Source organism: Dicentrarchus labrax, unplaced genomic scaffold, assembly GCF_905237075.1.
Source record: "Dicentrarchus labrax unplaced genomic scaffold, dlabrax2021, whole genome shotgun sequence".
Taxonomy (NCBI): domain Eukaryota; kingdom Metazoa; phylum Chordata; class Actinopteri; family Moronidae; genus Dicentrarchus; species Dicentrarchus labrax.
The window spans coordinates 12,461,667-12,487,835 of NW_026136718.1; the positions used below are offsets into that span (position 1 = coordinate 12,461,667).

Consider the following 26,169-nt stretch of genomic DNA (forward strand, 5'->3'; position numbering starts at 1 on the left):
TCTTGTTATTATTTTTTTAGGATAGCAGGTTGCCCTTGAAATATTGATTTACTCACCAGTAGATTTTTTTCCCCCCCAGATGTGTGTGTGTGTCTGTGTTTGTGTGTGTCCTGTCAGTTCCAATCAGTGTGTGTGTGATGAATATGAATACAGTCAGCCTGCCTGCAGGTTTGGCAGGAGACCACCTCCAGCTGGACTCAGACCCCTACTCAAGTGTGTCTGTGTGTGTTTTGTGAGCGTGGTTGTACACGTCAGCTTGCATCTGTCAACGTTGTGACAACCTGAGGATGAAATAACGAAAAAATATACAACATAATACTCCACTTGGCACACGGTACATCCAAAGCCCCTCAACAAAGAGGAAGGCATGCAGTTTCAGCATCAGTGGGAATCGAACCCCTTGTTCTATTGAATTGAGATGTCCAAAGTACCTCCACAGAGTGAAATGTGTTCAAATTAGATGGAAATGCATGTTTGAAACAGGTTTAGCTAGTTTCGGTGAATGCTTGAAAATGTTAGGAGGTTTTACGTGCATGTTTCAAGTGCATGCACAATCCTATCTTCCTCACTTCCTTTCCCTCAATTACTGTAATCAGCCCCATTCTTTCCAGTCCTGCTTGTCAGTCCTTGTATGTGTGTTGATGTGTGTGTTTGTGTGTGTGTGTGTGGGTGTGTTTTCTTGTTGACTGCATATTGTTTGATATAAGATTAATAGTGCTTAAATTTGTAAATATCTTGTCAGTGTAGTAAAAGTCCATCTATCATTCTCTCTCTCTCTCTCTCTGTGTGTGTGTGTGTGTGTGTCTGTAATCGCAGGGCAACAGATAAAGAGGGAGACGCCATTCCAGCTGTGAGAAGACGGAAGAAGTCAACATACACACTCACACAAACACACTAACACACACATACACACACACAGCCGGAGGCGCGTGAGCAGGTGAGCATTAAGTCAGGCAGCTAAACAGATCACGTCGCGGTATGATATCTGCAGACAGGCAGACAGAGGAGGCCGGTCTGTACCTGCAGGCAGAGAGCAACAACTCACAGCACCCTCGCCAGGAATTTCCTCCCCCTCCTGAAAGAGAGAGAGGGAGGGGAGGTAGAGAGAGAGAGAGAGAGAGAGAGAGACAGACAGACATAAACTGGGGTTTATGCTTAAGTGTTTTGCAAGCCAAATAGTAAAGTTTGATTAGAAGCTGGCTGGCAAGTTTTTCACATACCTTCAGTATTTTAACTTTGACATGAAGCAGATATTTTTGGTGTTTATGAGAAGATTTGATAAGAAGCAATAGAGACACATTTACTTTTCATGAAAACATTTCAAAACAGGCTTTGGAATTCTTGTCGGTTAAATTTTTGTGCATTGAGACTAGCCAGAACTCTAAAACACAAAAGTTTTGAATGCACTATATATAAGCGACGGAAAGAAACGAAAGAAAGACAAGAAACGGCATTTTCAAAGAACTTTAAATATTACCAAAGATAGCTGACAATGAACGCTAACATCATTACCCAGTTCATCAATGTCTTCATATTCTTGTAGCAGGTTAAAACGGCCCTCCGATGGTGGGTCACGGATGCCAGTCAGTCAGTGGTGTCGTGTTATACAGTTACTGGAAATGTTTTTGCGTTTTATTTTCATTTTCAACCAATTTTATGATAACAACTTCGCCTCAGAGATGTTTTTGTTTTAGTTTTATCAACATTTTTTTTTTTTTTTTCAAGCTTTTGTTTATCTAAAATTATCTTCATGGAAACACAATGATGTAAGGCTACACCTATAACAGTGAGAACTCAGAGATGTGCCCCCTCCTTTGGTTGGCCACATTTTTAGCCCAACATTCTCCCTTAAACCCCAGTTGATGAAAGGTTATCCTTCCACATAAAAAAAGGAACGCCACATTCACACGCTACTGTAATATCGAGTACAGATGGTTCTTTTGTTATTTTGGAGTAATTCGATCACCTCCTGTATAATTTGTCTTTCTGGAATTACTTGGGTGTTTTGACAAGGTCCGCAATACTAATTGTAAATCTTTGACAGTATCCGTTACGCAAACTTGTTCTGCTAGTTTGCTTTTGTTAACGCTCCTTTAAACAGCCATGACATTTTTTTATTTATTTATTTTTTTTTAATTTTTACGGCTTCCTTTCATTCACAGTCTGCGCAGCATATGTAGCCTTTATCTGTGGTGTCTTGTGTCACATTCATAGTTGTAATTCCCCTTTGGGAGATGCCCATTACAGTTGTGGTTTTCTGCCGAGCAGCTTCATTGAACCAACTGTGGGTTATGTTGTTACTCAAGAGAACCTCAACAGTGGTGACTAAATAAGGGTGAGCCATCACTTCACATCTCCTGCACAGATTTTTCAAACTGGTCCAGCAATTTACTGCCTCTTAAAGTCACAAACGTGCTTCTCATCTCTCCAATCTACCCTTGTCCTTGAATTTAAGTTGTATCAGAGAGATGGACCATGTTCTGTGATAACCATTATTCCTTGGCTGAAGTTTTTTTTCTTGTGTTTTTCAAAGCTCTTTATATTTAGCCAGCAAAAACGCCTCTTGAAATTTTTACAAGTCACAACTCTCCCCACATAAACCACCACATCCACTTATCTAAAAATGATTCACTGGTTAAATGTCAGAGCTGTCCGTGCCATTAAGGCCAGCATGTTTGAAGGAAGGACACCCTTGCCTGCCCTCTCCCTCCTCCCCCCTCTGTCTCCTCTTATTCCTCTCACTCTCCCCCTTCTCTTCCTCTCTCCTCATCATCAACCACCACCCCCACCCGAGCCAGGCTGGTTTGAGGGCTGATGTGCAGACCTTGTCATTCAGATTAGGGCCACATTGTCAGCTCAGGGCTCTTCTCTCTCTAGTTGCGTGTCCCGGATCTTTCTTCCTACTGTCACCCTCATCCTGCGGCCAGAGAAGACCTTATAAAGCAACATTCCTTCTCATCCACTTCTGTCAATTCCAACACTGTCACTCAAATCACTGTTCGGGAGAGTGGGAAGAGGCCGAGTTAGTGGTGTCCCTCATAGCAAGGACTGTGCTTTTCGGTCTGAGCTTGGGTGACGTGTCAGCACCTAGCAAGAGTTATTTTGAGTTGAGATTATTATTATTCTTCGTAATATTTTTTACTTTTCAAAGTAATACAATAATAGAGATACAAAGGAAATGACGTAAGTAGAAGTTTCAAAAGAGAGAACAAAAGCAGTCTGCTCTTTAAGTAGAAAGTCTCATACTCATTGTGTTGTGCTTAATAGTAAAGGCTATCAGTCATGGTGTTGTTTTTAACTCTACGTTTTCTGTATGAAATGAGTATCTGGCAAGGAATGAGATATCCACCGCCTCATCTTAGTCACTCCTTATCCTGCTCTGTAAAAGAGACCCAGCAACATATTTATCCTCCAACCACATTTTGACTCACCGCCACAGTTTTATTGTCACGTCGTATGTAATTGCTACAGCAGCTTTGTGGCATTTGATGTTCGTGCTTCTCACAAACTCTGTGCTTTTTTTCTTGTGATGAGCAACAATGATTCAGCAGTGCGTAAGAAAACCTATCATGCAAGATGGTGGACAGTTCCTTTACTGGTATTAGTACAAAAGGGAAAAAAACACCCTAGTCTTCAACCACAGTGCCACGTCATAGCGAAACAACAAACACTATTGATCTAGGTGAGTCGACAGTTTCATACACAGTGTCTTCCTCACCCTCCACCTTGCATGAAGCCCTCGGGGCTTGCTGGTTCCTCTCTATAGGGCGCGCCACTGTGCTTCAATACAGCAAACAACAACTAGCTGCAGGTGCTGTTTACTAAAACTCGGTATGAGTCAGGGGTTTCAAGATGACTTCCCTCTTCTAACTGCTACTTGCAGTGAAATAAAATGTGGTCCCATACACCTATACTGTATTTGGTGTCATAATGACCATGTGTCACGGAAGTTGCCACGGTTGAAGAAGAGGTGGGGTAATAAATCAATAATAAAATTAATTTTATATTTCTGCATGTTTGTTTTCTCATATCAGTCCTTTTCCCTGTTTCTTATCGACAGGTATAGTATGTAAATGACCAACACTAGAATTTGGACAAAAAGCATGATGTATGCATGTATATATAAATGGTATGCATTTGGAAACTCTTTAAGTAAGACCTCTAATGTAAATAGATACAGAATATATTTAATTTAGACATTTGTAGAGATAGCATCATCAAAGTACATTAACACTCATGACTTTTTCAGTGTTCTTCCCGCTCAGAGAATGAAAGAGGGATTTAGTGAGAGAGGGTGTGAGTTAAAAGCCTCTCCACCCACAGAGAAGACTTGCTCCCTCTGCATCTCTAAGCAGACTGTCATCCCTGGTCACCATCAGGTCTGTGCTCACCCCAGTGAACATTCAACGCTGTCGGTGAGTTTTCAGCTAAATTGAAAAAACCATCGACCGTTGATTGTACCCTGTGGCCAGCCGTTGTCACTCAGCATCTCAAAAAAGAAGGAAAAAGAGTCAAACCTTATGTAGAAACCTGCACACAGGCATGGCCAATGACTCTTTGAACAATTGTATGAAGAGCACTATGTCTATCCTCCACAATCAAACAAACAAAAAAATACTTCCAGCTTCCAAACCACAGCAAAGGTCACAATCAACATTCATTGCTGTCGGTGGGTTTAACTGTGTGGAAGAGCTCACTGAACGATGAATGCAACTGTGTCCCAGATTTCATCCGAACGTCAGAAGGAATAGCATCACGATATGCTGATGATGGCATTATTTATTTCTTCGCCTTTCTCCCCCCCCCCTCGCCTCCTACCAACAACAGGCACATACAGGCGGTGTGAATTGACAGGCAGTTCAGATTGCATCTCGATCACGCTTGCTGGGGCGGGGGGTCCGAGTCTGGCTACAGCAACAGAGGAAGAAAAAAAGAGATAAGAGATAGTTGGAAGAAAATGACCTTTAAAGAAAAATACACCGATTATACATGGCTTGCATTGCTTCTATGAGCTGATAAATGATTTAGTTGTTGTAAATATTACATGAAAAATAAACCGCAAGGATATGTTGAATATATACAGATGAATCCCAACATGGTAAGTGACCTTTTTGGATGAAAAAGAATTTAGACATTAAAAGTCATCATTTTATCAGCCGAATTCTTCAAGATAAGACGGACAGATAAATACAATGTAAATCTAAATATTTTAAAAAGCCATAATTTTTTTTAATGTTGAAGTCAGTTTGGTAGAACAGATACTTCCACAGCTTTCAAATGTAGACGTGTCATTTTGGAACACGGCTGTATATTATGTAGAATAAAATATATAGTTGTTTTTCATCCATGTCTCATTGCTGCCTGGCACACCATTCAAGAACCATTATGTTATGTTAACTGTGTAATACTGATGCATGCTATTCCATGTTGTTGTATTTTATCAAATAAACTGTCACCACCAGTTCAGCCCTAAGAGATGTTGTGGGTCTTTCTTTGTTCCTTTGTTCTTTGGTTTGGTTAGAGGAGATGTAAAAGTGACGAGAATGAATGTAACAGAGTCAAATCCCTGTCCTTTAAACATTAAGTAAATTCATTCATGTAAAAACAATCTGCTGTAGATTAATGGTAGTGATCAAAGCACTAAATATATTGAATATTGATAGGCTATTTTTTATTTTTTTTTACTTTTTTCATACTGCAAGAAACATGTTGAACAATTGCTAAATTACCTTTATATATAGCTATGTGTGTGTGTGTGTGTGTGTGTGTGTGTGTGTGTGTGTGTGTGTGTGTGTATATATATACTCATTTTGGTTAAATAACTACAGTTATGCACACACAATCCCAACAAGCTGGCTGAGCAGTCAGATGTTAAAATAAAAAGAACTTGCAAGTGACAATGACAACAATGTTTATAAAATTTTTAGGACTCAAAATGCAAACAATTCATACTAATTTCTCCACTGTTACGCCTCTTTATTTGCCTAAATTCAATTAAACCTCAATATAGACTAGACTACGTAATTATAAGATTCAGATTTTTTCTATCATGTCGGGTTAAATGGCATTTCAATTTTATTAAAATCTAAGATGAGAGATGTAATCTAAATAAAATTAATATGAAATAGTTTTAGTTATAGCCAGCTGCTTATCCTGCTCCAGCACATTTTGCAAAATACAATTTGAGACATAGTATAATTGCAGTAAATCAAACTTGAATCATTTGTATTTTCATGAGCAAAATATATTGCATACAGTCTACACTGGGACTCTTCTTTGTGTGCGTGTGTGTGCATATGCTAAGCTCATTTGTCTTTTCCTCTATAAATGATTACAGTGACACAGTACAGTCCTTCCATGTTTACTTGCTGTTTGGTTCAGTCTGTAAATGATAGAAATGTGCTGATAAAACACGCATACTTAATTAGGTACTAACTCTAACAGAGAGTTATATGCTTGTTTCTGCAGGCTTCTGTCCTATGTAGCTGGGAAAGTACCTGTGCAGTATTTCAATGAAAAACCGAACTGTGCTGATTCTGTATCATAACCACTGCTTGACCAGCAGAAGTGCTGGTGCAACTGGAAAACCCCTCTTTATTTGGACTTTTAGTTTCATTTATGCACCACATGGGTTATAACAGTAATTTTAAGTTTTCATATTAGTCTTGTAATATAGTATTGGACATGTACAGTATCGCCAATCTTTGAAATATATATATATATATATTTTTAATACGCTGCTGTTTTATGACTATGCCCATATATTATTAAAAAAAATTCTGCTCATGTAAGACCATTATCTCAAATTTCAATGTGTGCATGGAAAAGCAAATATTTAGATAAGATACACAGCCCTGCTCAGTAATATAATGCCTCATCATAGTGTTTATTGTAAAAACCACACTGATGCTTGTAAGAAAGTTTTGGCTAACCACTAGCAAAAAAATGGTGTTCTTTGAAACTGGTTGACTCATGATAACAGTAACTGAAGGCCATTATTTCCAAATTAGATGTCATCATTTAAACAAGAAAAAAAGCCATCCATTCTTACAAAGCTTTGTGGCCAGAATTGCACAGTAGCCAAAATTGCAAACATTTGTACAGATCGCTTCTCTGATTCACAAAAATTGAAATAAACTTAAGGTTGTGAAAATGAAATTGAGTTGTTGAATATCTTGTTAAATAGGGGTATTAGGCTTGACCACAACATACAGCTCAGCAAGGAAGAACTGTTTGCAACATTAACCTCACACACTAATGCTAATGCATTAAAGTCGATGAAGACCAGTTACTGCAAGAAGAGAATCTAGAACTCTAGACTGAAGAACAAAATCAATGACTTTGTTTGTCCACTAGAGGGACACCAAAGAACAGGATGTGAAAAGGACTAAAGCGTCATCCAGCTAAGTTTGTCATTTGTATTTTACTACATTTACATAAATGAAAAAAGGGGTAAGACAATGTTTAGAAATAACAGTAGAAGTAAGTCATTATATATAGAGCACATCATTATATGTATGTAGAAATTCTTACATGCATTGTTACACAAGACGTTTTGAAAATCAATCAAGAAAACATACTAAACAGAGCCCAATGAAGGGGGTTTATTTTAAGAACTATAAAAACCAATTAATTATTACAGGTAATTGTTTTCATGAAATGAATTTCATTAAAAAAAGTCAATGCTATAGATCAGGTGTTTTACTCACCCTATAGGTTGAGCACATGCTTTGATTCTTGTTCAACCTGAGGATGATTTTCAATTATTAGTATTAATGCCTTTTGTGTGAAATAAAGAATAATTCAATAATGAAAATCAAAAGTGTTTTACCCTGAGGAGATAACAAATGGAATAAAAAGTTCACAACCCTGGACAGTAATGAGATGAGATTGTGACAACTTTTCAAGTAAAAAGTGACTTCAATTTGAGATTTCTTTGACCAATTAAGATCCCCTTTTCATTAGTTTTACTAGCTAACAAAATTATGTAGATTATGACAATTACTGACAGCTGTAACCCAATGATGTGAACTAACAAACTGTCTGTCAAACAGTCCACTGATCTTAACATCTTATATACTACCGACATCCTTAATCACCCAGTTTCATTATACTTATACTTTCATTATACTGACACAAAGAATCAGACACATACAAGTAAGTATTACTATTGGACACTATCATATCATTGGCTTGCCTGTAATGCTCTTTTTTTTTTTAAATAACAAATTGGCACAACAAAACTGGAAATCAAGCCATGTAAACAAATTCTATCACATTTTACACATTAAGTTTCTTAAAAAACAACAACCTATCATACAGCATACCAGTTATCAGCCTCTGCTAAATTCCCCGTCATCTTTTTTAACACTACAAAAATAGCGTGACTCACTGCCAGACCTAATTTGTTAATTCCACTCTCCCAGCTTCTTTGGAACTTTTTTTTTTTTTACGACATCATGCATCGACTTGTTTATGTGCAATATGACACCAGTTAATTTGATTATGCTGAAAGGCATTTGAAATTGGTTGTGGATCAATTTGAAAAAGTCATTAGTACTGCAGCAATCGTGAAGAAAAGTGTCCTACTGGGAAGAATGTTTTTGTAAAATAAGTTTGTCATGCTGATTTGTCGTGACTTCGTAAAGACCCGCAGCCTCACAATTTTGACTTTCACATCATGTTCATGCACAATTATATTATTACTCCCTTGGGTTTTTTGTGGAATCATTATTTTTGTCACGTGGGCCGGTTAAAAGCAGTGTAATGAGGAAATACAAATGAAATATACATACAAAAAAAAAAAAATCAGGCAGCTTCATTATTAACACAATTTCCAAAGTGGAATCTTTAAGTAGTCACTTTAAAATAGAAAAAAAGCCAAATTACCATCACTGTTCAAAGGATGTAAATATTATCATAGGCTGTCATATGCTTAACAAATGGTATATTGCTGAAGGATGGAGAATTATTTTATAGCAGAAAGACAATTAAATGCTGGGTAACAGCTCAGAGGATCCCCACCCAACGTTTGAGTGCAAAATTGTTCAAAGGAGGGTTGTTTTGTACCCTGAAGTAGTGCTATTTTACCCTCTGTGCATTGGCAATTTGCTGCTGTTCATACCCCCAACCAGTGGGGGTCACTACTGTCTGATGTCTGCTGGTCTGAGCTGCCTTTCACCCTCTGCCAGAAAGATCTGCATGGCTCGGTAGAGCAGGTGGATGCCCAGCTCCCGTTTCTTCTTCAGCTGCCAGTTGGACACCACGCCATAAAAATCCCCTCGCTTCTGATTGGTGAGCATCTTCAACCCTGGGACAAATGGAGAATTAAGTAAGTTGTTGACATTCTGGACTGGCGTAAGATCAGTGTTCTCCGAGTTTATGGTTTTTACATAAATAAACAATGTCCAGTGTCAAAAACTGGCACCTATCAATATCTATGCTCAATATATGAACATGTCAACGGTATTTGTGAGATTACAGGTACTTTGGTTTCACTTTACGTTACGTTATTACTTGAAAATTGTGAAAAGGTGAGTTTACCTATAACAGCCAGTGCTTGCAAGTTTCAAAAAGAAAACAATGAAAAAACATGCTAAATGTATCCATTAACTTGGTGTTTAAGGAACACAGTTGACCCAGTCAATCAAATAGCTAGTGTATAAGACAATATCAGCTTTTTGATCATCCCATTGACTTAATTTATAGCAAATGCTGGAGTGATATAAGACCCTGATACAAAGCAGAATGGTGTGAATGAGCATTCAAACAGGAGTTCTCCGATGGACCACTGTTAACAGAGATTCGTACTCACCGATGGCCTCCACCATGCAGGCCTCTCTTGTGTAAGCCTCCACTGGAATTACGTTCTGGAAACAATGCAGAGAGATGACGCCCTGCTCAGCGTTCCACACCTGAAGGATGTGCTGCACTTTGGGACACAATTTCTGTCACGCAGAGAAGAAAGGGACAGTATTTTATAAATCTGCGTATAATTTTCTTTTATACATCTATTTATATCTTTATTTACATGAGACTGATCAGTGTGCACTGCATTACCTTGGAGGTCTTGTCTCCTTTGAAGTACTCTAAAGCTTCATACAGGTGGCTGTAGGGGCGGGAGCGTTTTCCTTTGCCCACATAAAATATAGCGTGGATAAATGTCTGGAAACACTCCTGTGGAGTCATGGTGCGACTGCGGAATGGGAGGTTTTTGGTCACTCTGGAAGAGAAGAATAACAAAGATCCATTTAAATACATGTTGAGGGTGGATGGTGTTTATCCAACAGAGGTGTTGGTAGTTAAAAGTCCAGTGTGTAACACTTAGGACGATCATCTGCAGAGTCCGCCATGTTGAACTAACAAGTTTTTACAGAAGACATGATTTTCATGTAAAATAATAAAAATAATTTTGTGCACACCAAATATCATCTTCCTTTAGAGAGCTTTTCACATGACCCAGAAGAAAGCGAAGTAAAACACAAATCAACATGAGAGACAGGAAACCTTGGGTCGAGCAGCAGGTAGTTGAAGCTGGACTTGATGATGCCTTCCCTCCACTTTCTGTTTTGATCTGGTTGGTCAAACTGCTGGCACAAAGCCTGCTCGTCAGTCTGGCAATCGGGCAGCTCGAAGGTCCTCAGGGCCCGACACAATTCTGAACTATAACCTAAATCTACACAAATAAAATAAGAATAAATTAACTGACTTCCTGATGACAAGCCAAATTATAATACATGCATTAATATGCCTCATTCATTCAGTGGTTCTAATCTAATCCACCCACAGTTATGCCTTCGAAAAAGCCCCCAAACAATTATAAAAACTCTTTTATGTTCCCTTTATCTTGTCACACACTCCCCATCTTGCTATCATAACTAAATCATAGCTCAAGTTAGGTAAATAGTAATCAAAAAACTTTAAACTTAAACTAACTTTGTTGAGTGTTACCTGTTTGTGGCTGGTCTAACTGCTTCTGGTGGTGTGGCAATTGGGAGTTTGACTCGTGCAACAGGCGGCACAACCTGCGCATGTAGGTGGGCCTGGTGCGGCTGCTGATGGGTCCGGGGCTCTCCCCCAACTCTACTAGCCTTAATCTCAGCTCCTTGTCAGTCATCCCTTTGGTCTCCGACAACAAACTGTGCTTATCATTTTCCTCCTTCTGTAGCACCGTCGGGGGCTTCTGGTTCTCCTTTCCTCTGTTCTGCATCATGTCAGTCTGCATGGAGCTCCAGTCATAAAGGATGGTCTCCTCGCTGCTGCTAGTACTTATGCTGGAGCTGAGTGAGGTGTTTGCTGTAGGAGGGACGTGGATCTCAATCAGCTTATGGCCCTGTTCTGTATCAGTGTAGAGGTACTGCACTGGTTCGTCCAGATCCTGTATGAGTGGACGCCCTCCAGGGGTGTAGGAGAGGCTGGCCAAGTGCTGTGGTCTGCGGCTGCTTGACAGCCGGCTCATGCTGTACCTGGGGGTGCTTCCTGTGCTTGGAGTGCAAGTAAGGTCAGAGCTTTCCCTGGATCTCCTTGGGGAAAAATAGCTGGAGCTGGATGAAGATGACACAGAGTCTGGCTGAGAGCTACAGTCCTCAGTGATCCAGAGATCTTCATTTATTGGGCTGTCTACTTTGTCCTTACCAGGGGCTTCATTTTTATTTATTTCTGTTGTTGCCTCTTCTGTACTTGTCAGATCATCAGTCAAAAAGTCCCTGCCTTCAGCAAGATCGTGGCCTTGCATGGCCAGTATAACCTCTGCGAGGTTTCTTTCATAAGCATCCATTGAGGAATCCTGTTTTTTCTCCAGTACGACTGTGTCGGACAAAGTTTGTGATTCAGAAAGCGAGTCAGTTCCGCTCCTGGAGAGGATGAGAGTGTCAGCCTGGCTACTGCTAACACTTGAACCAGCTCCGAGGGTGCTGGACTGTGTGTCCTGACAATCAGCAGGCAAGGAGTCTCCTCCTGTGCTACTCCCTGAATAGGATGGCGTATAATAAGGTGGATGTGGTGAACTGTAAAAGTCTTCACTGCTCTGAGACCTGGGAGTCTGGCGGCGTGTTCGAACTGGTGTAGGGAGGGTCTCCTCGAACAGAGACGACGTGATGAGGAGGCTCTCCGGTGTCCTGCTTGCTCTCAGTGAGCAGCGACTTAACCTCGAGCGAGTCCTGCCTGTTACAAAAGGACTTGGTGTGAATGGAAGGTCAAAGTTGTCCTGTAACGGTTCAGCTGCATCATCCACAGGCTGGAAATTGGCACCTTGTGCGGCCCTGTCCACAACAGGACCACCAGAAGCCTCAAATTCATTATTATTTGGCCGTTTTAATTCAGACAGGGCCAGTTTATCAAGCATATCTGGCAAGTGCTCTTTGGTTTCAGGTTTTGAATCAATTAGGGGTTGTGTGTGAACAGGTGGAAGATTCCCACCTTGCCTTGTAAATTCAGAGTTACAGTCTGTAGAAATCTCTTTGTCAGATTCAGCCCCAACAGAAACCTCCTCTACCGCAGGGAGTAAAAGATGTCTGGGGTGTTGAGATTCATCCAGAGCACTGGTGTAATGATCGCTCTCACAGCTACTGTAATGACTACCAGTCCCACTGCTACTGCTGCCAACGTGGAAACAGTCTGGCTGCTGTGGTATATTTACCTGAGCCTCTTTTACATCTTCATCCTCCTGTTCATCCTCACAGTCTTCCAAAGCACAGTGACTGATGACTGTTTTCTCCATGTCCTCATCTGTGCTCTCACTGCTCTCTCTGCAAAAAACATAAACGTGATCCGGGGATGTGACGTCGATGCCCTGCTTTTGTAAAACAGTGGCCATGCGTTCTGAATCCAGGAAGTCAGAGTACTCAGACAGGTCAAATGGTAAGCTAATGCCACCGACAGGAGACTGCTGTTTGGGAGATTCAGGACCAAAAACGGGGAAATATTCATCTACGTCTCTGAAACTCACGCTCTTACGGCTCGCTCGCCTCGGGGCAAATGCTGGAAGAGTGTCTCTTCGAGAGGGGGAGATTCTGCCATCAGTTATAGCACCATGTTCATTTACTTTTGATGTGAACGCACCATCGTAAGTGCATAAATCATCCTCCTTAAGAATTGGCATTGCAGCTGCAGGTCCCACTGCAGACATGCGAGTGCTTGACAGTATGGAGGGACCTTCAGATGCCCAATGTGAGGAGGAATTGTTCCAGTGATGCCTCTTATTGTCCATATCAGAAAGTCTGTTAAACGACACCCCTCTGCAACTTGGCCTTCCATTAATGTTAGACATGTTGAAAAATGACGAGCGCCTTGTGCTGCTCAATGGGGCTTCACCAAAGTCACTTATCATAGATGAGTGGGAACTGAAGCTGTAGTCTGAATCGGGATAGCTGGACATGTCGGTTTGGTCTGAATATACAGCTGTGGAGAAAAAAAAAAAAGTCGACACAGAAATGAACACAGTCCTTGCAAGAGTGACAAAAATGCAAAGAGGAAAAAGAATAAATGTAGCTGCAACTTATCTGATCTAGTCTTTATAAACCACCAGGAGGAAAATAGTGAGTGTTACTTGCAAATTTCGAAGTAAGTGAGGCACTGGTGACGGGTATTGACAAAGTATTTTTGCCTTGGTTCCATGGCATGGTGTCTTGGTACCTAAAATCAATACTGGTCAAGTCTCTAGATGTGGGAATCTTCACTGGCCTCGAATGCAAAACAATTTGTGATGTTGATGAATCTCAGTGTATAGCTATATTACTGCATATGGCTACTTATGTCTGATAAATCTTAACTTATTTTCAGCCACCCCAGAACATAAACATAACTATTGTCATTGTTGTTACATAAGGGTCACCCGACTAGCTTTACTTACTGACTCTATTACCTGGGCTGTGTAGAGTGCCTCTGTGTGCCACAGCAAAATTGACAGCACCTCCTCATTCTTGTCTAATTAGGCGGGCTTGTTGTATTCTTTATGATTACAGAGATTAGCTCAGGGTAAAAACAGCTGACGTGGTTCCTCAAATATGGTTTATTACCAAAGTTTTTTTTTTTCCCTTCCACCTCCACCTAGCGACGCATCTTAGAAGTGAGAAATTTCTACACCTCTGAGAGTCTCCATGTTGATATGCTACGAGATATTGTATCAGAAATGTTTTTGAGATTTCATGGGATATAAGGAAATTAACACTTGAGTATAATAATAATAGTATCACTATAATATGCAGCCAAGCATGCTGTTTAACATTTGAGATTAATACACTGTATCTCCATGCCATTTCTAACATTACTGGATCTGTATTGCTTTCTTCAAGTTTTCCAGTTACGAAATAACACAAATTGAACAAATTTGAACAAAACATTTATGTGGTATTTTTCTGGTTTAAGTTTAGTCAGTAACCACCAACAAGACAATGCCTTAAAAGAGACTTTCTTACAGTATTGGAATTGAGGCAAGTCGTCCTCCTCTGTGTCCACTGAGCTGCTCTGATACTCCTGAAGGATCTGAGCACATTTCCGATTCTCCTGTTGCTCTGCAAGCTGTGCTGGTGTATTCCCTTCCTAAATAAATTAAGGGGATATTAGGCATAAACTTAACATTTAAAGCCACACAGTAGATATCTTGTTGCAGATCAGGTATTTTCTCATTGTATTAGTTCAGCTACAATAGCATCTCAAGACTCCGTTAACAATGTATTATGCTAAACATTTAACTATGAATTGTTTCTCAGTGTCCTGGTCAGCTGTCTGAAACTAGCTGAAAACAATTCTTACATTATCTTTACTGTTTGGGTTTCCTCCATTCATCAAGAGCAGTTTCAGATTTTGATAACATCCCCACAGCGCAGCAATGTGAAGAGGAGTCAGGCCCTCTGATGACCTGGGAAAAATACAAGAAAAAAACAACTTCAAATCACATACACAAGAAAACATTACATTATCATTATGCCCAACGAATTTTGACAGCGTCTCATGTCTATATTTTGACATATCTCCAAAAGGAACAGGAAATTGGAAACGTCTAAATGTCAGAAGACGATGGTCACAAATATACCTTCTTATAAACTTAGTGATGCTGCATTTACTTATCAAAAGAAATGTAATAGTAATTTCAGATAATCTGTAGTGTCATCAGATTAGGGCTGGACAATAATGATATTTAAAATCATCATTTTTCATGACCTATTTTAAATAAAGGGTTATAAAAAGGTTGGATTCAACCCCTTTATGTATTAATAACTTTAATGTTAATATTTTGTCATATGGTTTTATTGCTGAGTATCTCTCCATTGTGGACAGTCTGTGGATTCTTTCTTGAAATCTAAGATAACGTATTCCTTTATTGATCCCCCATGGGGGAAATTCAAATTGACACCGCAGTACAGGGGAATGTAGTCACTGACGACATGTTGCACACCCTGCACTCTCCATTATCAAGGAATACAATAGGCTGTTAATATACCAGAGCATATTCATTGTGTGCTTTCATAGCACTTGAAATGGCACATGTAACTATCAATATTCTATGCAATTGTATTGCTACTGATCATGTGTCTACACACATTGCTATCGTTTTATTGCCCAGACCTAATGAAGAGGAAAATTCACTGCATTTTTACAATACCTGATATTGGGGTTCGCTCCGTATTGCAGCAAAATTTTCAAGCAGCGTGTGTTCTTTTCGGTTTCTTTGCCAGCAGCCAAGTGTATTGCTGCCACCCCTTTACTACCCACCAGGTCGGGGCATGCACCTTGTGAAAGCAGCAGCTGCACAGATCTACCAACAAAGAGAGAACTGTTACAATCTGATTCCAACACACAACACAGTTGCATGCCATCTTATACACTTATACAATAGGTCCGTGAGCAGTATTAATTTTGGTAAATGTTTAGTATTTGTTGAGCTAGCACAACTCAAGAGTAATTGCAGGAGCAGTAGATGATGTCGTCGTTCAGTCAACAGACAGACAGTCTGCTTGTGTCTTTATTTACTTTTTATGGACGTTAAGTGCAGTTCTTGAAGCTAACTGCTGTTTATCTTTAAAACAGTGTCTGACAGCAGTCACTGTGGGAACTTTTGCCACCAGTTGTTCCTGAATTTGACACAGAAGACTCCCAGAAACATTGAAAAATATGGAGGGGGTATCATACCTGCACCTCTTGCAGTCACTATACCCAGGCATTACCAGAAGCACCAAACTGAAAGCCTCTTTAAGAATATCATTATCAAGTGTTTTTAATATGCTTTTTAAGACACTACTGTACTGTATGCCGAGTCCATATGTTTATCTGTAAGTTACTTTGTAGATGATAAATCTGTATTTTATAACACTTGTTATACTGCAAGATCATTGGAAGATAATATATGTTACACAGACTGCACTATTAAAGGGGAAACAGTGGTCACAAACAGAGCCCTAATGCTGATGGATGTTTTCTTAAACAATGCTAATGATCATCACACATTTGATGTAAAGCTCTGTGGTTTTGAGGACTACAGAGGCACCAAACAAGTACAAAAGGAAGTGATTCCAATTAAGAAAGGACTGGATCAAAACGTTTAATTCATCAAACACACATATTTACTATTATATTATATTATACTATATATTTAGTTACTTACTGGCATAACTTAAGATCGTACAAGGTGGCTAACGTTAGCTACATACACAAATGTAAGTCAGAGCTGTCGCATCTGATCTGAATAGGCATGTCCGGACAAAACACAGAGAAAGGGGGCTGAGCATCACCTGGGTTCTCCATCGTTCACAGCTTGACAAAGCTGACCTTCGAGCCTCGTCGTCTTTCGATCCATGATCAGCGTTATCCGTTCACAAAGTAGCCATCAGCATCTTTCTGAATTAGCCCATAGCCGAAATCCAAGCATCAAAGCGATAGAGAACTTTTAATCGAGCCTAGCTAGCTAAGCTAACAGCGAGAGAAAACCTGCAGAAAGCTACACAGTAACTAGGTTTTATATACAGCCAACAGTCAATGTTTGTTATCCTTAGTTCAGTCCTTTAAAAACTTGAAGATGTGTATTGTTTCCAAGCACTTGTTTATCCACGTATTCTTAGTTTTCGAGCAGCTGCACGACTATTTTGATTGAATTTCCCTCCAAACACACAATGCTGGCAGCAGGCGGAAGTCCCGCCCATAGCTGTCTGTGACTGGTGGATGCTTTCATTGCACCCAATCAGGTGAGACCTCAATGGAAGCGGGGAGGGTACACGTTCAATATCAGAGGCAGTTCTTGTGTGACTGTGGGTCAGCTCTTTACCTTTTTATTACAGAATGATTCCGCTATTAACAATCATTACCTGACTTCACTAAAATGAGTTCAATGCACCATTTTCAAAAACTTAATTTAAGATGTGTGCGTAATTTAGTTATAAATCATGTTCTTTGTTTTAAAGCATAATAGTGGTGATAATAGAGATCCATGCTTTTTGCATTAAATTTTGCAACGTGGATTATGCAATGAAATACTGTATCTTCTGGGCGTTGCTATGTTTATTTTAATTTAAATAGTTTCAGTAAGAAAAGTAAAACTTATTATCCCACAGTACATTTTGTGTCTTGTGTTTTCATTGCATATTTTGTATAAAATGTTCCAGTAACAAGATACTGACTGAAACACGCAATTTGCATAATAGCAACAGAGGGTGACAGAAAATCAAATGTGTAGTACTACCGTTTCACAATAAGCATTTTGGTTATGTGTAAAGAGGCCTGAATACTCTTTCAAGTAGGGTTATTGGGATGAGAGGGACTGGGATGTAGGACAAGGATGTGCTCACTGAGCTTTTACATGAAAAAATGAAAATAAAGTGGGGATGTGAGTGAGTAAAAAGGTTACGAGAGGCTTGGAAAAGATGAAGAAAATTTAATTAAAAAATTTGTTTGGCTGAGAGGTATTCACTGTTGGACTATTGGTACCAAACTTACATCTGTGCCTCAAGTACAGTCTTCTTTTTTTTTTTTAATATCATGCCAGCTTTATTCAAAATATTTAAAAAAGAATTCAACCATATTTTTACATAAATATACTCAATTGGGTGTTAAAAGCCATAGCTCTGTGTAATATTAACACTAATGCTTTTCACAACAAGGTTATCTTAACAAGAAGAAATTACTCAAAATGGCAGTGATCTCAAAGTTGTGCGACTACAGCTCTACAATTCCACACAGAAAGTGTGAAAAAGTATTTATTTTTCGACCAAAATGTCAGATAACGCAGTTATTCCAAAGTCAAGACACATTCTCCAAAGGACGTCATCTCAGACAGAGCACAGGGAGAGAAGAAGGAGGCCCATCATGAGGAGCAGCAGGCTGGGATGGATGGATCCAGCATGGTTGGGCTCGGGCAAGTTGCAGTTCTCATAGGGCTCCAGGCAGGCAGCATAAGCCATGACGTGGGCAATGTAGCTCTGCTCCTGGACCCCGTGGAAAAGGTGTGACATGGGACCTTTGGCAAATATAGCTACATCCTCTATGCCATGGGTCTCTGAATCCAGAGGGACGGCAGCCTGCTGACGGTAATCGTTACCCGCTGAGGAAGAATGGGATGAAGGAGGATTATATTAGTTAAATGGGTTTTCTGCTACATTGACAAATTGCTAACTAACAGTTTGTACATTCAGAGAGTTAAGATACGACAGATACCTGACTATATGATGAAATCCAATACAGCTAAACCAAAAACTAAAAACTAAGTCAAATCTTTAACACAGTATCAACATATATATATATATAACTGTAGTATTCATTGCATCATGTTGTAAATGATCACTCATGAGTCTTTACTGTACATTATTACATTTTCAAACTGGCTGATTGGTTATCTGATCACTTATTAATCTTTATGATAGTTTTATAATTTCAGAGTATTATATGTTATGATTTGCTTAATATGAGAACAGTCATAATGATGGTAATAAAGAGGTATTCTGTTTTTATTCAATATTTAATTGGGAAAAAAAGATAGGACATCTGCTGTGATCCCCTTCACACCTCAAAATGTTTTTTGAAACATTTAATACTCAATATTTGCAAAGCTGTTTTGCAAAATACTACACAGGCCCACTCATTGCCAACAATAGAGGATACAAATTTTAAAGGTGTTACATTGTCAATGAAACGTTAATTGCTTGAAGCTTTGTTTAATATGATTGAGCAGGTGGGGGTTCATCATCTTGCTCAAAGTCAGGTTGACATTGAATGGTCAGTTGTTCTTTGTGCCTCTGCAGTAGATATCCTGTTACACCACAAGATGGAGCTACTTTATTACTTGGTCATCTGATTATCAATGTAAACTTACATGAAATTGTCTCATTCATATCTGGGCGAGTTCCATTGCCAATTTGGTATCCTGGTCCATTTCCGTACACAGCAGTGGTGAAGTGCTTGTTGTCATCAGCTAATGAGCGAGACACCCCTGTAAATCACAGGACAAATTGATATCTACAGGTTTGTTCAAACTGGAACATCAGTTGATATCCTGAGTATTATAAAACCTCCCTCAGCAAATGTATTGCATAAGAGTGCATTTTTACCTAAAACAGAGTTTCCTCTAGCAGAGTATCCCCCAAAGGCAAAGACGTGGGAGTGGTCAGCAGTGACCACAGACAGAGTGTCCAGCTCACTGGTAAGTTCAGCTGCTCGCCCGATCGCCCGGTCAAACTCAACAGCCTCATGGAGAGCTCTTTTGGCCCTCCCTCCATGGTGAGCATGGTCAATTCTCCCACTTAAAGTTCAAAAGAAAGTACTTGACATAAGTACTGTAACGTAAATCTTTCTCATCATGATTTGGACAAAAACTTATCATGCAACTCAAATAATCCAGCCAAAACTAAAAAGGTTTTAGTTAAAGGTGGGTTTGATTCTACTATTAGAGCTAACATCACAACAACAGCATTTCAGGGAGAACTAGAAAGCAAGCTGAATGTCTGTGGGAAAGAAATTGTCAATATCTGACGCACAAATCCTGGCTGGAATGGCTGTAATAACAAGTTGGTGTTGTGTAGCTCGGTCCGATTCACTTTGTTTGTTTCCCATTTACAGAGCCAGTGCTATATACAACCACCAGATTTTTTTTTCGGCACACACAGTGGAAAGTTGGTGGGCAGTGAGGAGATATTTGCTGAATTTATGAAAAGTGTCGATTGGATTAGAATCGCCCACCTTTAATTTAAGGTGTGAAATGAAGTTTAACATAGATTACGTGGTTGTTTACCTATAGAACACAATGACACTTATCTTCCACAAAGAGGAAATATCCCTTTGGGTTCTTGCTGAGAATCTTAATTGCTTTCTCCATCATCTCTGTAAGGGAGGGGTCCATGGATGAATCACGGTCCAACTCGTAGTGGCAGTCTTTGGGCTCAAAGAGACCTAAATGCAGGGATAAGTTTAAAAAAAAAAAACAGACCCATTTTTAAGATGTTCACATGCCCTTTGAATAGAGCTGGCAGTGTTGGTGCCATGATTGGCGCTAAACAAACTCCTCACCCCCCAAAAAAAAATATATGTTAGCACTCGTAATTGCTGTATCATTAATTAAAAGACTGTATCAGAGAAGATAACCCTTTTTGATTCACCCTATTTGCCCAAGGACAGTTTAGGTCATCTATACATCAATTAATTTGACAAATAACTACAGTATAGTCTGGTGACAATGGTTCAGTTAGTGAGAATGTAGTACTGTACGTGTATGGAGAGTGGAGATGGAGAGAGACATGTAGACTATGTGAGGTCCTGTTTCCACATGTAAAGTAACTGATGAATTGAACAGTTCTTCTTACCCATCAGGAAGTCTGTGTTTGCAGGATTGACAGCATCAAAATCAGCTTTGTTCCAAACATATTGAGCATTCTGTAGGTAATGAATAAAAAACAAACAAATTACTTTTAGGGAAGGGTGAGGAGAGGAACCAATCTTTTTTATAAATTTGTAAAAGATATAAAATTGCAGCCGGAGGGGAAATTACATTAATTCACACTCAAACATGATGAGCACAATTTAACATTTACCTTTTTGTTCTTAATCCACTCCAAAACAAGATTTTGTCCATCACTGCGGTCTCCTTTGTAAGTTGGATACTCTGGATCTTGCATGGTTTTGGGAAACATGTACTGACGACCTCCACCCAGAATGACCTGGATCAAGAGACATGGTTCATTACATCACAATATGTCTATGGATATTCTCTGTCATCCAGGTTGTAGAAGACCAAGAAGTTGTAAATAAAGACAATTAGACTTGGGTGCTTTATTGTTTTGCTATAATGCAATAAGGCTTACATTTATCTCTGTGTTGTGAACCAGCTGGTAAGCAATGTCACGGCAGCCATTTTGGACTGCCTCAGGGGTGAGGTCAGAGTCAGAATACCAGCCTCGGTTGGCAGAGTGAGCGTAGCTTGCACCAGGAGAGGCGTGCTGAACTCTGGTTGTAGTGACAATTCCCACTGATTTTCCTAAAACACACAGAGCAGCTGGTCATAATGTGGACATATTTTTTTATACTCCATCAACTAATATAAGCCCAAATTTAGTAAAGCTGTGTGAACCTGAACCTACCTGCTTTCTTGGCACGGTGCAGAACTGATGTGACCTCATTCCCATAGGAAGCGCCACAGTTGTACCTTGGGGTGGCGGCTGTGACACCCAGAGTGCCATAGTTGGCTTTGACACCACATAAGTAAGCTGTGGCTGTGCCAGCACTATCTGGCATCTGCTGGTCCACATTGTACGTCTGCGGGGGGCAAATATAATCACACACATTAACATGAACATTTATCATCTCAGGCAGGTGTTCTTATGCACAGGGACTTACACTGAGAGTTATAGAAGAATGAGATTGTATCCTTGGTGGGTATGTTAGTCCCCTCAACTCATACGAGAAATACACTCTTTAATTTATGAACATGAAGATCAATTTAGTGGTTGGCTATGTTTGTCTGTGTAATAAAAGTAATTTTAATGGAATGGGATAGCAAGTTACAATACTTTGTCTGAATTTTTGCAGCAGGGTAAACTTATTCACTTACTCTAACCTGAATTTAAAAAATGAGTCTGACCCAAGATAAGTTGATAAAAGGTTTCTTGTGTCACCATGGGATGATTATAATGACAGCTGATCAAACATCAAGTATATTGTCAGCTTGTCAGTGTGTTATGAAAGTACAAGCAGCTCAATCATTTATCAGTTGGAAAATGAATTACATTTATTACATATATATATTTTTTAACAACATGAGCAATTCATGTCTATGACACTGTCCTCACCATAAAATAATAATTGGTAAGGGTACTTACATAACAGATAACATGAGAGTTAATTAAAAAATTTAAAGTACTACAAATACTATAAGATATGATAACATATGCTTTATTGTCCTATTAGGGATTGTTTTTGTAGACATGACACAGTCAGCCACATCCTGGTATTACATAAATGTAAGTGATGAATTTAATATAATCCCTTTGGGTACTATGGTCTCCATTACTCATACTATGTCCTTACTGTTTTAGATGTTAATAAAAGAAAGCACAAACAAGTTTTTAAATTGACTGAGTTACCACTTGGGTAATCTATATTGTCTGCCTGAGGGTAAAAGCTCGTACTCAGAGTGGAGGACATTGGATGGATCATTCTGAATTCAGTATTTCCCAAATGTCTGGTGTTTTCATTCCAAAATTTTAAATCATATTTCTATGTAGCAGCCTGAATGTTTTGGTCAGAGTGGGCTGACCTTAGACAGGGCCAGGTGTGGGAAGGTATCCATAACCAGACTGGTTTCCTCCCCAGATTTTCCTGCCAACTGGCCTTTGAGGATCCGCGCAGCAGTCACTGTTGGTACCCCCATACCTGCAAACAGGTGGAAACACACCTGAGTGTTAGATAACATTGTCCAGGCAGGCACAGGGCTGCCATTGTGCGCTGTGAACCTCATAAGGCTCAGCTGATGTGATAGTTTAAAGAGCGGTGAAAGACATGAAGTTATTTACAATCACAAATGGTGGAAAAGTCATCTTACTGACCATCAGATTAAATATGTCTTCTCATCAAATATACTGTATTTTAACATAAATCTAACAAAGACTTGGTCATTAAATTAGTCAGTTGCTAAAGTGTTAGGCTAAGCATGTTATTCCTCCTCAGGAAGGTATTGCAACTGTGTAATTAACAATGAAAACTATTTTGCAACGTAACTTATGAAGTGATTAAATGTTACTGATCAATCCCAGACGCTGATAAAATCTTAAATGTGCTGCCATCAGCATGTGTGTGGGTTGGGGTGGAGGCAACGGCAGCCATAAATCCACGATTCATCTATACATTCAGAAATATTCAACTGGAGTTGCCAAATACTGATCTTGGCTCATGGAGAAAACAGAAGGAAGTGAACAGCAGTGATTACTCTATCTGCATTAAATATAGTGAAACATGTTGCTCAATTGTGTTTGTAATTTAGTTTACATTCACATGCAGCTTTTTTTAAAGGAACAAACTTGTTTATTTGAGATCTGGTGATCAGTCATCCTACCATTTTAGATATATTAGAATTAAGGGGTGTTCAATAAGAGACCCGTTTCTAAACCTTCAGCTATGCACCATTGCCTTATTTGAACTCTTTGCAGTAGTTTACCTTTTTTGGTGTTCAGATCAGATCAGGACACACAAGGAAAAAGCTACACATGCAATGTAGAATGTGGTTTAACCTCAGTTCACTTTGTTACACTTGGCTTATCGAGCTGTAGTAACTGCTGGTGATCAGATGTCAGCATTCATTTCATTCTACCCATAAACCGACACGTTTTGGGGTCACTTAGTACACTGGGTTTGCTTTGCATTCTCCCTCTTGGTGAAGTAACACCACAATGATGATGAGACTCACACTCAACTCCTTTTCACCTGAACAAACCAACTGAACTAAAAGGGGAAAATGCGCCACAAATCAAAGAAACTGAACTGAACTGTGGGAAAGCTCCTTTTTCAGACTCACCATCCCCCAGGAAGAGGATGATGTTCTTGGCTTGGTGAAGATTAGGCTGAACATTCAGGGCAGTGTGAAGAGCCTGTCTCCCTTTGTTGTTCCAGTAGCTGGCATGGAGCTCTTCCTCTATAGGCAGAAAAACAATATGATAGTGTCATCCACAACTAGAAATAGCTTATTAAATGTGTTTTAACATGGTAAATATTTTGTACGGCTTGCAATCACAGGTATATAAACACAATGTCTTATATTGCTAATAAGAAATAAAATTAGCAAAGTCATAAAGGCCAAGCAATTTTAAAACATTGATGTGCTCATACAAGTGAATATTGATCAAGTATTTTTTTTTGCAGCATCAGTACATCAATAAAAAAAGAGCAAATTAACTAAGCAAATCAATCGAATTGAAAGTTAACATGTTTGTGTAATGTAAGTATGGCAGGAATTTTGAAATCCAGTTGTATAAGTCCAATATGAGGTCTGAAAGTATAAGTATTCTTAGTTTCTGCAGCAATGTGTTAACAGATCCTTACCTGGAACAGACAAAGTCCACTTCACTGAAATCAAAATTAATAATCCAATAAAAATGTGTTGATGTTTGTTGGCCATGGCGTTGACTATATGTGAATTAAAAAATAAAAAACTGAGTAACTGAGTGCTAGTCCACACACTAAGGTCCCTTTATAGCTGCAGGTAAGGAGCAAAGTGCACATGGAGGAGCCTTTCAACGTGAGTCAGGAGTTATATACAACGCGCGTGCACACACACACACACACACACACACACACACACACACACACACACACACACACACATACAAGAACAAAGTCAATAAATTGCAAATTGCCATCTGAAACAATTTCTCCATATTCCTTTGTAGGTATCCAAAATTTGTGGCTGATATGGCAGGTGACAGGTGTTTAGGCATGTGTTGCTTCTCATGGAAGTATAGTATATATAGTACAGTATGGACAGCAAATTACACAGGAAGAATGTCACTTCTGATCTAGACAGATACTGTGGAAGACGTGGCAAATATGGACTCCCAATTTAAATGGAGGAACATTTTGAAAGGATTTCTCAAAAGAGCTGCTGTTAGCTAAACATCTGGCCAAATAGTTCATCCCAACTCATGTTTCATCACACAGATGAAGTCCCTTTGTGCATTATAGCCACAAAAGCCTTTTGTGCATTACAGCCACAAAATTCTCGACCAATATTATCTTAAATTGCTTTGCTCAAAAAAATCTCAACCATGTTTGTTTTGTTTCCAGTACACTTGGCTGGAAATTATACATTCTTTATTTTGAAGTGTATTTGTTTGACAGTGCCAATACATCTAAAAGGATGCCGAATAATGTGCAAGAGGGTTATTAATCATTAATCTTAACTGTGATCTAATCAATCCATTATCTGTTTTTATTTTTGGGTTTATTAGCTCCAGATCTGCTGAAGTGCAAACTGGGATATAGAACCCTCTCTGGTAAATGTTAACCAGGAGCAGCTTTAATTATTATTGTCCTATAGCCACCATAAATTGTCATATAATGATGATGAAGATTACAGTGTTTTACGGTGCCTTCTATGTATTATATTACTGTTTTACAAATGTCTACAGCTCATATTTAAGCAGGCCATAATTCAACCTACACTTTGTTAAAACAGTTTTCTAACAGAGCAACCATTTATTTGAATTTGTGGCAGAATTAATTGATAACATGTGAGTCTGTGTGTGGACAGGTGGGTCTGGCTGTACATCTGTGTGATGTTTTGTCAGCAGTATGGTTAAAAACCCTCAGCACTTTACACCGACTGGCCTCGTGGTTCAGACAAACCATCACAAGGTCACACAGCTTTTCTGTCAGTATCAGCATTTGGATGTCTTACAGCAGAGGATTTTCTGAAAGAAGCAAGACTTCTAAAGGACAGAACTGGCTGCCATTGGACAAATAAAAGTAAGATTACATTCAGCCACAACAACATAACTGAAGTATATGACGACCCAGCAATATAGCATTTCACAGATTCTGTTGCGAGGATACACAAAATAAATTTCACTTTATCCAAAAGGTCCATGCCATGGAATTTGCTATAAGTGGAATGGTTTTCCTAAATGTTGCTCCAGTGTGACATTGTAACGGAGAAGTCATAGGGTCAATCTTTGTATGAGCTGTGTGATTGAAGTATCACTATAC

The 26,169-nt window shown here is 39.2% G+C and overlaps 2 protein-coding genes and 1 long non-coding RNA gene across 3 annotated transcripts in view; 1 reads left to right on the forward strand and 2 right to left on the reverse strand.

Moving 5' to 3' along the window:
* Positions 1 to 5,473, forward strand: part of LOC127349892 (uncharacterized) — a 30,424-nt gene extending 24,951 nt beyond the window's left edge. The window contains exon 4 of the long non-coding RNA XR_007880442.1: positions 817 to 5,473. This is a non-coding gene — a long non-coding RNA (uncharacterized LOC127349892). The remainder of the gene's footprint in view (positions 1 to 816) is intronic.
* A 1,931-nt stretch (positions 5,474 to 7,404) lies between these two features.
* Positions 7,405 to 17,103, reverse strand: ankle1 (ankyrin repeat and LEM domain containing 1). Its single transcript, XM_051375890.1, has 9 exons — positions 16,728 to 17,103; positions 15,602 to 15,754; positions 14,752 to 14,857; positions 14,415 to 14,538; positions 10,951 to 13,398; positions 10,507 to 10,675; positions 10,060 to 10,222; positions 9,815 to 9,947; positions 7,405 to 9,310 (listed from the first exon to the last, which is right to left on the reverse strand). The coding sequence occupies exons 1-9, from the start codon at positions 16,790 to 16,792 to the stop codon at positions 9,144 to 9,146; spliced, it is 3,528 nt and encodes a 1,175-aa protein (XP_051231850.1). The 5' UTR covers positions 16,793 to 17,103; the 3' UTR covers positions 7,405 to 9,143.
* Positions 17,104 to 17,848: 745 nt separating this feature from the next.
* On the reverse strand, positions 17,849 to 24,663 carry alpi.2 (alkaline phosphatase, intestinal, tandem duplicate 2). Its single transcript, XM_051375933.1, has 11 exons — positions 24,508 to 24,663; positions 23,984 to 24,100; positions 22,730 to 22,845; positions 21,555 to 21,729; positions 21,279 to 21,451; positions 21,009 to 21,134; positions 20,781 to 20,850; positions 20,236 to 20,370; positions 19,533 to 19,724; positions 19,298 to 19,414; positions 17,849 to 18,529 (listed from the first exon to the last, which is right to left on the reverse strand). The coding sequence occupies exons 1-11, from the start codon at positions 24,581 to 24,583 to the stop codon at positions 18,258 to 18,260; spliced, it is 1,569 nt and encodes a 522-aa protein (XP_051231893.1). The 5' UTR covers positions 24,584 to 24,663; the 3' UTR covers positions 17,849 to 18,257.
* Between the last annotated feature and the right edge of the window lie 1,506 nt (positions 24,664 to 26,169).